Raw genomic sequence first — 11,457 nt, 5'->3', positions numbered from 1 at the left:
GGGGGCATGAAGCCCGCAACCCCACCTCCTCCTTATGTCGGAAGTGGCTTTGTCCAAAAGGGGAATGGGAAGCCTTGAGTCGGGATTGTGAAGAAATCAGGTTTGGCATTTGCTAAAGCAAACTAGCAAACAAAATTGACAAGGTGCTGCAGTTTGGCGGTTCTTGACTTGTGGCTTAACAAGCTGCACTGGAAGCTATTCAAAAAAATTGGGCAGAAATAATAATGTGCAGTTAGGAAAGTTGCAAACAAGCCACCACAAGGGTATTTTGCCTCTTTGAGGATCATTTGCTTGTTACAGAAGCCCTTGGGTGTGAATCCCTGGGGTGTCATTAAAAAAAACTAGATCCAAACAAACATTCCCAGCAGACAAAATCCCACAGTTCCCTGTGTTGATGACACAATGAGCTCCCTTAACAGTGAGCAAAGTGTAAAGCAGAGACAAGGCAGTGGGAGAGTATGCTGTATACACAGAAGGGCCTAAGAGAAACCTCAAGAACATAAACTTATTTCAGGATAATTACACCAAAACTTGGTTAGAGATTAGAAAAAACTTGGTAACCTGGAGTAAACTAAAATTAACATTTCTGGGTAGGATTTCCATTATAAAGATGAATGTGCTTCCAAAATTAATCTTTTTATTTCAAATGATTCCAATACTGGGTGAAGCAGGTTGTCTCAAGATATGGCAAAGAGAAATTTCCAAATTCCTGTGGGAAGGGAAGAAACCTAGGATTAAACACCTGATCTTAATAGACATAAAAGAGAGAGGAGGCTTTTCCCTACTCGACCTAAAACTTTACTACGAGGCAGCCTGTTTCACCTGGCTAAAAGATTGGTGCACGTTGCAGGATCCAGACCTCCTGGACCTGGAAGGTTTTGACAACCGTTGGGGATGGCACGCCTACCTAATATATGGAAAAGCGAAAATTCATAAAAATTTTACCAACCATATAATAAGAAAGTCACTCTTTGCTGTATGGGAAAAATATAAAGACCTGATGGAGCCTAAAGTCCCGTGGTGGACTTCTCCAGTAGAAGCCATAGCAGTAAAATGGAAAAATACTCAGGAAAGCTGGCCAACATATAAAATACTTCTAAAAAATGAAGATAACCAAATAAAATTTAAAAACTTTGAGGAAATAAGAGACTGGTTCCAATACCATCAGTTATTTGAAAAATTTAAATCTGACAAACAAAAGGGGTTCTCAGCAGAAGTTTCCCAATTTGAATCTGATCTTGTAAATTCTAAAAGAAAAACTCTTTCCAAAACTTACCGAGGTAACAGTGGCAATGGTGAGGTGGTCCCAGGATTTTGGTCATTCAATAACCATGGCCCAATGGGAAAATTTATGGAAGATCAATTGGAAATTCACAAACTGTTACACAATTAGAGAGAACTTTCAAAAAATGCAACATCGATGGTATCTAACACCATGGAAACTTTCAAAAATGTATAAAAATGTGTCAAGTAATTGTTGGAGATGCGGAGACTCAGGAACATTCTACCATATGTGGTGGATATGTAGGAAAATACAGGTATTCTGGGAGAGTATACAAGCAGAACTGCAAAAAATGATAGAGATCTCTTTCAATAAAAAAACAGAGGCCTACCTCCTGGGAATAACAGATTTGGATATTCCACAAAAGAGGAAGGATATCTTTTTATATGCTACGGCGGCAGCAAGAGTTTTGATCGCAGCAAAATGGAAGAGTAATGAAATCCCCTCTATACAAGATTGGATCCAAAAGCTGACAGAATATGCCGAATTAGATGGTTTATCAGAAAAAATAAAGAATAAATCAAAACAGGAATTTGTTTCTAAATGGGAAGTTTTCAAAGAATATCTGAAAAATAAATATAGTAGTTTAAATTCTGTTGCAGCATTCGAGGAACTTCAGTAATAGTTGCTAGGTAGGTAGAAGAAATTAGATTTATTGAGAATAAGTTTAATTATGAAAAAAATGTGTATTGGCAATAAGTAATATGAATTTGAAATATGGAATAGACGGGAAGTTGGGTTTTTAGTGTTAAGACCAATAGATGTTTTACTGTTTGTCAAGAAAATTATGTGTCTATGGTTATTTTTGTAATTTGTGTGTAATTTGGTATTTGTGTTTTTGTGTGTGTGTTTTTTCTTGTTGTATAAATAAATATTTTTTAAAAAATAAACTCTAATGTGAGTTTGTGTTAAGGAGGAGAAAGTGTGTAATAGCAGGAAAACCCAATCTGTTTAAAGCATCCTGGATTATTGTTTATAGAAGGTTTAATCAACCTTGTCTTAGTTTCCAAGTTTAAGCTGCAAAGGATGGTACTCTGCTGATCTCACTTACGTAAGCAAGGAAGGATAATAACTAAACAATATGTCCCCTCATAGGGCCGACTGCCTCCTACGGTGATGATGCTTGTCATGTACTTCGCCACTGCATAGCTGTCTTTTTTTTCTTATTAAAGGAATATGTGTACCCATCTTTTGAGGGGGCAGCTCGCTCAGGACTGTTAATGGCAAAAGAAGGCTTTAGCTCTTTGTCTCTGCAACAATCCCATTCACAAATGTACACATACACAGACTGTACACAGCTAAGCAGTTCAGCCATCCTTAGCTAGGGAAGGGCTATCCCTTGCCCCTTTCCTGAGGTGGTGATTTGACTGCGAGAATGGCACTTTCCCAGTGGCTTATCTAGTTAACAATAATATATATTTCCCCCCTCCCTTGAGCAGTGAGGCATTAGTCAGGCATCAGGGTGCCTGGCTTTCCTGTGGTTTATTACATAGAGGAAGCTGATAGTGATAGAAAGAAGGCAGAAGTATCCGGTTGCCGATTACTTTGGAAACCATTACAGAAGAAGATTTGAGGCCACCATGGATGACGGCTATGAGAATGAAGAGTATCAGAATGACATTGTTTCAGAGAAACTGTCCCATGCTTCGGAAATGCCCTCGAAACATGGAGGAACAGGTAAACATTGACATTGGCTTCCTTTCCCCTAATTTCAGTTCCGTGGCTTCTTCATTTCTCCTGAGCTGATCATGTGCTCAAAGGAACAGACTCTACATTCCCAAAGCATAAGCTTTAGCAACACCATAGCCTCAAAATATTTGTGTAGGTCCCCTGACAGTTCCCAACATGTACAATTGTCAAGTTGAGTAATGTAAGGGTGGCTACTGCTTCCATCCTTCTGGGCTCTGCCTCACCTTTAGGTGGCCTCGCCAAGTAGCTCTGTCCAAGGCTGCATGGAGGAACAGATCTTGATACCAAGGTGCTAGCCAGCTCAAGAACAGCCTCTACAAAATTAAAGGGAGGGAGATCTAGTAACATCTCTCAAGAAAAACGGGTCTGTCTTTGGAAGAATGCCTCTATAGGTGCATTAACTAAAAATAAAAACTCGATAAAATATGTGAGGTGCGACGGAGGGAGAGCGACCATTGTATATGATAATAACAACCAGGGCTATGACTACATTGTAGACGAGGACATGCTGATGAGAAAACTACCAGAGAAAGAACTGGAAATAGAGCAAGGTGAGAAATATAGATTATAATTATATAGATTATATTAAGATGATCTGCCTCTTACATGTTAAAAAAAAAATGTAAACATGTCTAATGGAGTGTGCAATACTGAAAACAAAAGTTTTTAAGTTGACTTATGCTCCTCAGAAATGTGGTGAGTATTAAATTATTGATAAAGGCAATTCCCTCCCTCCTTGTTCTTGTGTTCCTAAACAGGAGAGGGCAGATTTCAGCCCTAAGACATACCAATTGAAGACAGGAGTAAAACCTATGTTGGGGACAGACATATACTTAGACCACTTGCAGACTATTTTCCAGGTGGGAATTCAATTGAATTCCAGATGATCTGGAAACGACCTTAGACAGGATGAGTACATGCTCATCCCAGGTATTTGTTTTCAAGGTGGTATAACCAGTGGCGTAGCGTGGGTTGTCAGCACCCGGGGCAAGGCAAGTAATCTGCGCCACCTAACCCGTGGATTTGCGCCCCCTAACCCTACCCCTAACCCTAACCCCCAGATGTTGCGCCCGGTGCGGCCGGCCCCCCCTGCACCCCCCACGCTACGCCACTGGGTATAACTGAGCGCATATTCCTATCCCACAAAAATCCACTCTCTGTCCTCCTCAGTTACCTGCCTAATTTGAAGGTTGTGTCTTCGTGTGTGTGTGTGTGTGTGTGTTTGCTTTTGTTAAACAATTGGGAATCAGAAGCCCTTTGCCAATCTAATGCAAATAACAAACAGAGCCAACAGTAGACCCCAGTCTACCTTCTACCCATCGCTCAAGATCAAAATGTTAATGACAGAAAAACATAGAATATGGGCTGCCCTTTCAAGGAGCATCACATATGTTGCCCTTGGAAATTATGGCCCAGGAGCATTAGAGTTGCATGACCACCGTTCATATTCGAATGTCCACAATGCAGATCTGGAAATGGTAGGATCTGCACTATTGTCTGTCTCAGGGTTTGACGGCATGACACGCACAGTGTCTTCTACAGGGCTTGTGAAATTTCTCAGTGAATATCCCCTCAGAAATCCACGATTCATAAGATACTGTTTGCACTGCCTTGGCCTCTCCTACACTGAACACACTCCCTTAAAACATGCCCACATTTCATTGGGTGATAGGATGGACACCCTCTCTCCCTTCTATTCTGAGCAGAAGTGCAAATAACTTTTTTCTGTGAGCAAGGATGGTGGTGGCTGGTGTAGGTGCCTTTTCCATTGATGGGCCTGCACCATTTTTGTGTTTCTTTCTCTTTTTCTGCTCTTTTTTAAAGACATGGAACCATTTTGTATACTGCCCCACCCTATGGTGGCCATTTTGTGTTGTTCCACCTTCCTTACCCACGGCACATTCTCAAAATTCCAAATGTGTCCACTGGCCCCCAGAAGCTGGCAAACTCTGGTCTATATGGAATATAGTAGTGGGTATCAGTAAGCTTGCATGCCCCCAGTCTGTAGAGGGCAGGGATGACACTAACAGACTGTCAGGGAAAATCCACTTTGTGGTTTCCCATTAACCACCTAAGCTCCACTCCTTCCTTCTGCTCTCTCTCCTTCCTCCTGCACAAGGCAGCCATGAAACCTCCTCTCACAATGTAAACTTAGAATCCAAAGCCATCCTTCTGACAATGAATAACTGTAGGTACAGAACCTTTTGTTCTTTACCAAGGGGACATATTTTATTTTAACTTTTAAAGCAATGCTGTTGATATGTGAATGAGATAGATGTTGGTTTGTGGGTTTACTTCAGCTTCCAAGCCTTTCTTTTTTAAAAAAAACAACACACACCTCTGTTAAATACATTTGCACAATAAGCCAACCAACATTATTTTAGAAACTGATCATATGGGAATGATTGGAAAGGAGCTGCATGTGTTCCTATTGATAATCCTATTGATAATCTCCCAGATACTGTACAGATGCCTTTCCCTTGCCTAGTAGCCTGGCAATTGAAACAAGCTGTTCCTGCAGTAACTTTTGTGAATGTCTTCTCATTTCTTTCTAGCTCTGTTTGCATCCAGTTTTGGCAAATGGGACCGCCACAGGATAACCTTTTTCGTAATCTACCTTCTGACAATCTTTTCCCTGATAATGGCAAATGCTGCCTTTGTGATTGCATTTCTCAGATGTAAGTCCAGATTTGAAGCTAACTGCTAGCTTGAGTCTGCATCCTCCATAGCAGGCCATGGGCAATGACTGCTCCAGGGCTGGATCCGCTGGGTTTATGTTTGTGGGTTCACTGACTAAGTCTTACAGCAGTTGCAGAAAAGAACGTGACATCGTCTGGCCTTCCTTTCAATATTAAAACTCCTGTCCCTTAGGGTTTCATAGATTTCCAGACCTCTGCAGACTTGTGGCAAGGCGTGACTTAGCTGCTGAAATTGTACCCAGGCATTCACTGTACTGTATAGGAGCCCTAATACTGAAGGCCTGTGGTTGGTTACAGTGATCTCTTAAACTTGATGGTGCCTTTCCAAGAGGACTGAGCTCTGCTCACCAGTTCTGTTCTTGAAGAAGAGCCATGGAGGAAACTAGCTCCCATCCTGCTATGTCAAAAACTGGCAAGGACCGGCAAGCACACGTGCATATGTTGAGCCTGGATTCCGATGCTTTAAAGTTGGAAAAAGTTCAGAAAAGGGCAACCAAAATGATCAAGAGGATGGAGTGACTCCCCTCTGCGGAAAGGCTGCAGCGCTTGGGACTTTTTAGCTTAGCGAAAAGGCAAGCGAGTGGTCACATGATAGACATTCATAGTATTATGCATGGCATGGACAAAGTGTGTAGAGAAAAATTGTTCTCCCTTTCTTATAATCCTAGAACTCCTGGATATCCAGTGAAGTGGAATCGTGGAGGTTTCAGGACAGAGAGAAGAAAAAAGTACTTCATGTAGCACATAGTTTAACCATGGCATTCGCGCCCAGTGAAGGCAATGGTGGCCCCCAACTTGGATGGCTTTAAAAGAGGATTGGACAAATTCATGGAGCTATCAATAGCTATCAATAGCTATCAATAGCTATCAATAGCTATCAATAGCTATCAATAGCTGCTTAGCATGATGACTCTTATCTGCCTCTACAGTTGCTCAAAACCGCAGGACAGCAGGGAGGCTACTCTTGTGCTCCAATCCTGTTTGTGGGTTTTCTAAAGGCATCTGGTTGGCCACTGTGAGAATAGAGTACTGGACTAGATGGGCCATTGGTCCAGCAAGCTCTTCTTATGTTCTAATGTTATGTAATGCTCAAGCTACTGTATGAATCAATTAGCATCAGTCAGAATGCTAAAGAGGTTTTTTGCCAGTCCAGTAATAGTCTAGAGGCCACACTACCAATGGGGAAGACGCTGGTAGAGGCATTGTGTACTACAATATGGATAAACAGAAAAGACCTACAGGCCACATGTGTGCATTTGCTAAGTGCCCGTCTGTAGTGGTATATGGTGCCAGTCACAAAACATCCTGTAAACAAAGAGGCATTCATTCTGTGCTGCATTATTTCACAAATCTGTGTATTGCAGGCTTTCCAATATGTGCATTCAATTGGCATGAATTCCAGGACAAATGCTACTACTACTCCAGAAAACAAGTCTTTTGGGAAAAGGCCAGGAGCACCTGCCAAGACCTGAGTGCAGATCTGGTGATTATAGATAGTGAAAAGGAACAGGTGAGTTTTCCCTGTGATGGACATCTTGCACAAGAAGCTCCTCTTCTGCTACCAGGAATATTATGATTGCAACCTACCTTGAATCTTCCCAATCAGAACAATAAGGAGGGCAGCACACAAAAACACCTGCTAGGTGTAACCTCATGGAAAGGTGTAGTTAAAGATCAGCTTGGGGAGCCCCGAATAACAGCTATTCCAATTAATTTTACTTTCTTCTCAAATGAAATTGTCTCTTTTATATTGCTAAAAAAGTTGGGTGCAACCCCCGACTGGTAACAAGATTCCAGGGAGTTCCAGGCACCCACCCAGGGTCTGTGTTCCTTTGGAGAATTGAGAAATGGCAGAGACTTTAAGAAATATAGTTTATTCACCTACTTACACCTTCAGTCTGCATGTTGGGAGTCCCAGTCTTACAACATGGTGATCTCAAGCAGGACTTGTTTCCCAGATCCAGTGCAACACAGGAGTCAAAGACATCTCTCCCAGCCAGTCTTCAGCCAGCCTGCCCAAGATGGAACTCACTCTTTTTTCTTCCCCTTCTCCTTCCCAGCTCACCTTGCTCTGAAGACTCTCCTTTCCTGACACCTTAAGCACACACCCCATCACCATGGCAACCTCTGTGTGCCCAAGCCCAAGAATCTGTTTTAAGCCATCAACAACTTTTGTCATGTTTTATACCCAGGTGAAGAGCTGGCTTGGAAAGGAAGTTTAGCCTGTTTTCCCCCACCGGCTTGCAATCTTTCCTTCAGTACTCTAAATAATCAAATTCCTACCATTTATTAATTTATAGGGTTTAGAGGAGGTCCCCCTCCACAAATCTATAACAATTTGTTTTTCATTATGATCAAACAAAAGTTTATTGCAGTAAAGAAAGTTAAATAAGAAAGCAGTGTCACATCCCTAAGACACTCTTCACATGCGCCAAACTTGTACTTTGGTTCTTTTGCATCAAATGTAAACAAACTAAACAAAAATGCCTCCTATTGAGGTGTCTTTGGTCCTCCTGGCAGAGGCTCTTTGAGGTCTCTCAAGCTGAGGTCTCTCCCAGATGTGCTTCTGGAGATTCTGCAGTACAAGTAAGCTGCTCCTTTCATACGACCTAAATGCTTTCACTCTCAAGTGATACTTATTTAAAATTCTAAAGCAGGACCTCCAAAATTGTACTGCTTGCTTCTACCTCCCCCCCAAAGGCCTTTGTTTCTCATATATTCCAGTGGCAAATGAAAAATGATCACAAAACCAACCAGTAAATGGTAGCACAACAGAACATTTAAAGCTGTCGGCTTAAATCCACAGTCATAAAAAGACATAACGTAAAAGGCAACCCTGGGAGCACTGGAGAGAATGAGGTCTTTAGTAATGTTTCTAGCTGTAACTGCTTTTAGATGTTTTCAATTGTAATTATTTTTAGAATGCTTTAATTGTTTGCCTGTTTAGTTTTTGAAATGTTGTTGTGTTTGCCATCCTGGGCTGCTTCAGGAGGAAGGCGGGATGTGGATTCAATAAATATATAAAAGAAGTAAATAAAGAAGTTCTTCTAATGTCAGCTTTCTATGTTCTAAATTGTTGCAAGAAGATACTGGTTTTTTCCGTGTATTGGACTAGGTTTTTTGACTCTAAAATCATGTCAAAAACTGGGGTCGTCCAATACACGGATAGTGGCATGGTGGGGGGGAGGAGAAGCGGCACGCCGCTGGTGGGAGTGTGGCTTCCCCCGATGCTGGAGCGAGTGGGGAGCGATCGGGGGGGGGGGGGGTGTTTCCTGCCCACAGCTGCGTGGGGGGGGGGAGAAGCTGTGCACCGCCAGCCAGCTCGTTGGCAGGAATGCAACTTCCCCCGATGCCACTGCGCGTGGGAAATGATCTAGGGAGTGTTTCCTGCCCATAGCTGCGTGAGGGCAGAGGTTCAACCACTTTGGGCCATCTCCCCTCATTTTCTTAAAACTGAGTCCCCCAAAATGGGGGTGGGAAGTATTATACATGGGGGAGTCTTATAGATGGAAAAATACAGTAACTGTTTTGCAAGAGTTAAAATTCCCTGTCCCAAAGTTGGGGCTTGGAGACAAGAAATCTCTGGCTGTATGAGCACATTCCTGTTTGCTTTGTATTCAGTTTGGGAAGCAGTGAGCACGTGACATTAGAAAAAAATCATATCTATCTTGTTGTTTCTTATGAAGCATCAGTGGTCAATGTATCCACACACACACACCCATCCAAACCATCTTCAATTTCAATCGCAAAAAAGAACAACCTAGCTCTGTTTCAAGTTGTCAATGTGAGGCCTGAAAGGACAGGAAAAACAGGAAGGCAGAAGTTCGTCCACCCCTCAGCATGGTAAGTGTGTGCTCTACTTCTTAGCTATGTGAACATGTGCATATGATTTACTCACATTTGTACAGAGACATGGGAGGTGCAGTCCTCATGTCCACTGCTGGGAACACTGAGGAGCCGGTGAGGAGGAAATCCATCAATTCTCTATCTTTTTCTAGGATTTCCTCGTTTATAACATGAAAAAGAAGACCTCACAGTGGATTGGCTTAAGATACATGACAACAGAAATGGCATGGAAGTGGGTGGATGGCACAAATGCCTCTTACACGTGAGTGTTGCTTTTCAGTCGATTTATCTCAGATCTCTCATGATGTTTCAAAAGCACAGCTGGCTAACCACGTTAAATGGGCAGTTTTGAGCTGAAAACAGCAATGTGCGTTAGTGTTTCTATCTGTGTTGGGGTAGTAGCACACCCGGTTTTTTAGTAAATGGCCAAAAGAAAGCATTCTGTCAGAATTCACTTCACTCCCTCTGTTTCTCACTTTCTCCCTCCAACCCCCAGGACCATGTCACACGATGCCTTGTTATGGAATTCAGTAGCTCATCACAAGACTTCAGAAAGTGAGGACTCATCCTCCTTGACCCAAAAAGCTCAGTGCCCCTGGTCTCCCAGCCACATGCTACAACGTTGTTGGGGTGTGGAGGTGGGCTTGGACTCCAACTTCAGTAATGTCACTGGTTATACTAGTGGCAGCAATGTTTGCAAGGGATTGCTTGTGTTCTGTCCAGAGCCAAGTGAGACCAGCTGGCTTGCCTTAGTTTGCGGCAGAAATTATAAAAGAAGCTGCTACCTAGGGTTGTGCTGTTGCACTGGGTAAGGAAACAGCGCCTTTCCTATCTCAGCAAACATTTCTGGTAAATTATTATTATTATTATTATTAATGAGTTTGTATTGAACTGCATTAACTGTTCATTGAACGGTTTGTTTTCTCCTTGACTGATATGCCACTATGTTCTTTAGCTCTGGTTCTATGGATGGAAATACGGTCTCGTCTACTTCGTTGTTCAGCTTTGTTGTTGGGAGAGCAGCATGCAAATACTAAATCAAAACCAGCACCTGAAATAAAAGCATCAGAAATGGCACCGAAGGGGCAAAGGGCATTTCTCGGTGGGTGGGGAAGGAGATGAGCATGTGAAGAGTAACCACACATAACTAGAAAGAAGGAGGCGAGTGAGAACTGACAGTTTGGCAAGTTCATCACCAGGCAAATGTTTGCTTTTCTTTTTCTTTTTCAGACGATGGGGGCCTTCTGAACCGACTAGCAAAGCTGGCCGTAATCCAAAAGACTGTGTTGTCATGAAGAAAGGAGAGAACCATAAGTGGCGTAATGGCTCGTGCAACTCCACCAATCTGTTTATTTGTGAAAAGAGCATGCAGCTTGCCTGTGTCTGGCAGGCTTTTCATAGTTCTCACTGAACAATCTTCTGTTTGGTATTGGTGTACTTCCTCAGTCAGTTACAGAATGCTATGCACAGATGCCATAGATCAGTTTTTTGCTCTGGATCTGGTGTGGGTGTGTGCCCACTCATGAGAATCCTTCCAGAAGGGTACTCCAAATCACACAGCCATCTATTATTGCAGCAACAACAGGCCACACAACAGAGACACAAACATGGAGCCCACACAGCCATGATCTCCTACATCCTACATAGGTGTGACTTTGCCGCAAAGGAAAAATGAGTCACATCAGAAAGGGCCATACTCTGAAACTAGCAGACTTCCAGGACACCCCAACACTGACCTCAAGGTGGCTATTCATGAACCAAAGGAGGGGAACTTCATCATGAACTTGCTGAATGAACACTTATCAGGAAATTCAAGTGTATTTCATCTGGTCTGTATTAAGATCATGGGGTTTGAACCCTCTACAGATGTTCATTAGCCAATAAATAGCAATATGTTGTCTCCAGCACTTCTTTATGACTTGTTATTGTAAATATTTTCCA

General features: G+C 42.4%; 1 protein-coding gene across 3 annotated transcripts; it reads left to right on the top strand.

The window, feature by feature from the left end:
- Positions 1 to 2,808: 2,808 nt before the first annotated feature.
- On the top strand, positions 2,809 to 11,414 carry LOC307210388 (low affinity immunoglobulin epsilon Fc receptor-like). 3 transcript variants are annotated; one of them, XM_079966265.1, is made up of 6 exons: positions 2,868 to 2,959; positions 3,450 to 3,522; positions 5,527 to 5,649; positions 7,035 to 7,180; positions 9,669 to 9,778; positions 10,747 to 11,414. In XM_079966265.1, exons 1-6 carry the CDS (start codon positions 2,876 to 2,878, stop codon positions 10,925 to 10,927), a joined length of 717 nt encoding a protein of 238 aa, XP_079822391.1. In that variant the 5' UTR covers positions 2,868 to 2,875; the 3' UTR covers positions 10,928 to 11,414. The 3 variants fall into 3 exon arrangements, with proteins under 3 accessions (XP_079822392.1, XP_079822393.1, XP_079822391.1); XM_079966266.1 differs by lacking the exon at positions 3,450 to 3,522 and having other exon boundaries at positions 2,809 to 2,959; XM_079966267.1 differs by lacking the exons at positions 3,450 to 3,522; positions 5,527 to 5,649 and having other exon boundaries at positions 2,843 to 2,959.
- The last annotated feature ends 43 nt before the right edge of the window (positions 11,415 to 11,457 follow it).

This window comes from Podarcis cretensis, assembly GCF_951804945.1.
Source record: "Podarcis cretensis genome assembly, chromosome: 2".
NCBI classification, from domain to species: Eukaryota; Metazoa; Chordata; class Lepidosauria; order Squamata; family Lacertidae; genus Podarcis; species Podarcis cretensis.
The sequence above is the reverse complement of the archived record's forward strand: the minus strand, read 5'-3'. Positions and strand labels throughout refer to the sequence as shown.

What these genes read in the sequence shown, in the direction of transcription:
- LOC307210388 (XM_079966265.1), top strand. Translation starts at nt 2,876, where the DNA reads ATGAGAATGAAGAGTATCAGAATGACATTGTTTCAGAGAAACTGTCCC. An exon ending in TGTGATTGCATTTCTCAGAT is followed by an intron (nt 5,650 to 7,034) that starts GTAAGTCCAGAT and finishes TGTGTATTGCAG; the next exon opens with GCTTTCCAATATGTGCATTC. An exon ending in TAGATAGTGAAAAGGAACAG is followed by an intron (nt 7,181 to 9,668) that starts GTGAGTTTTCCC and finishes ATCTTTTTCTAG; the next exon opens with GATTTCCTCGTTTATAACAT.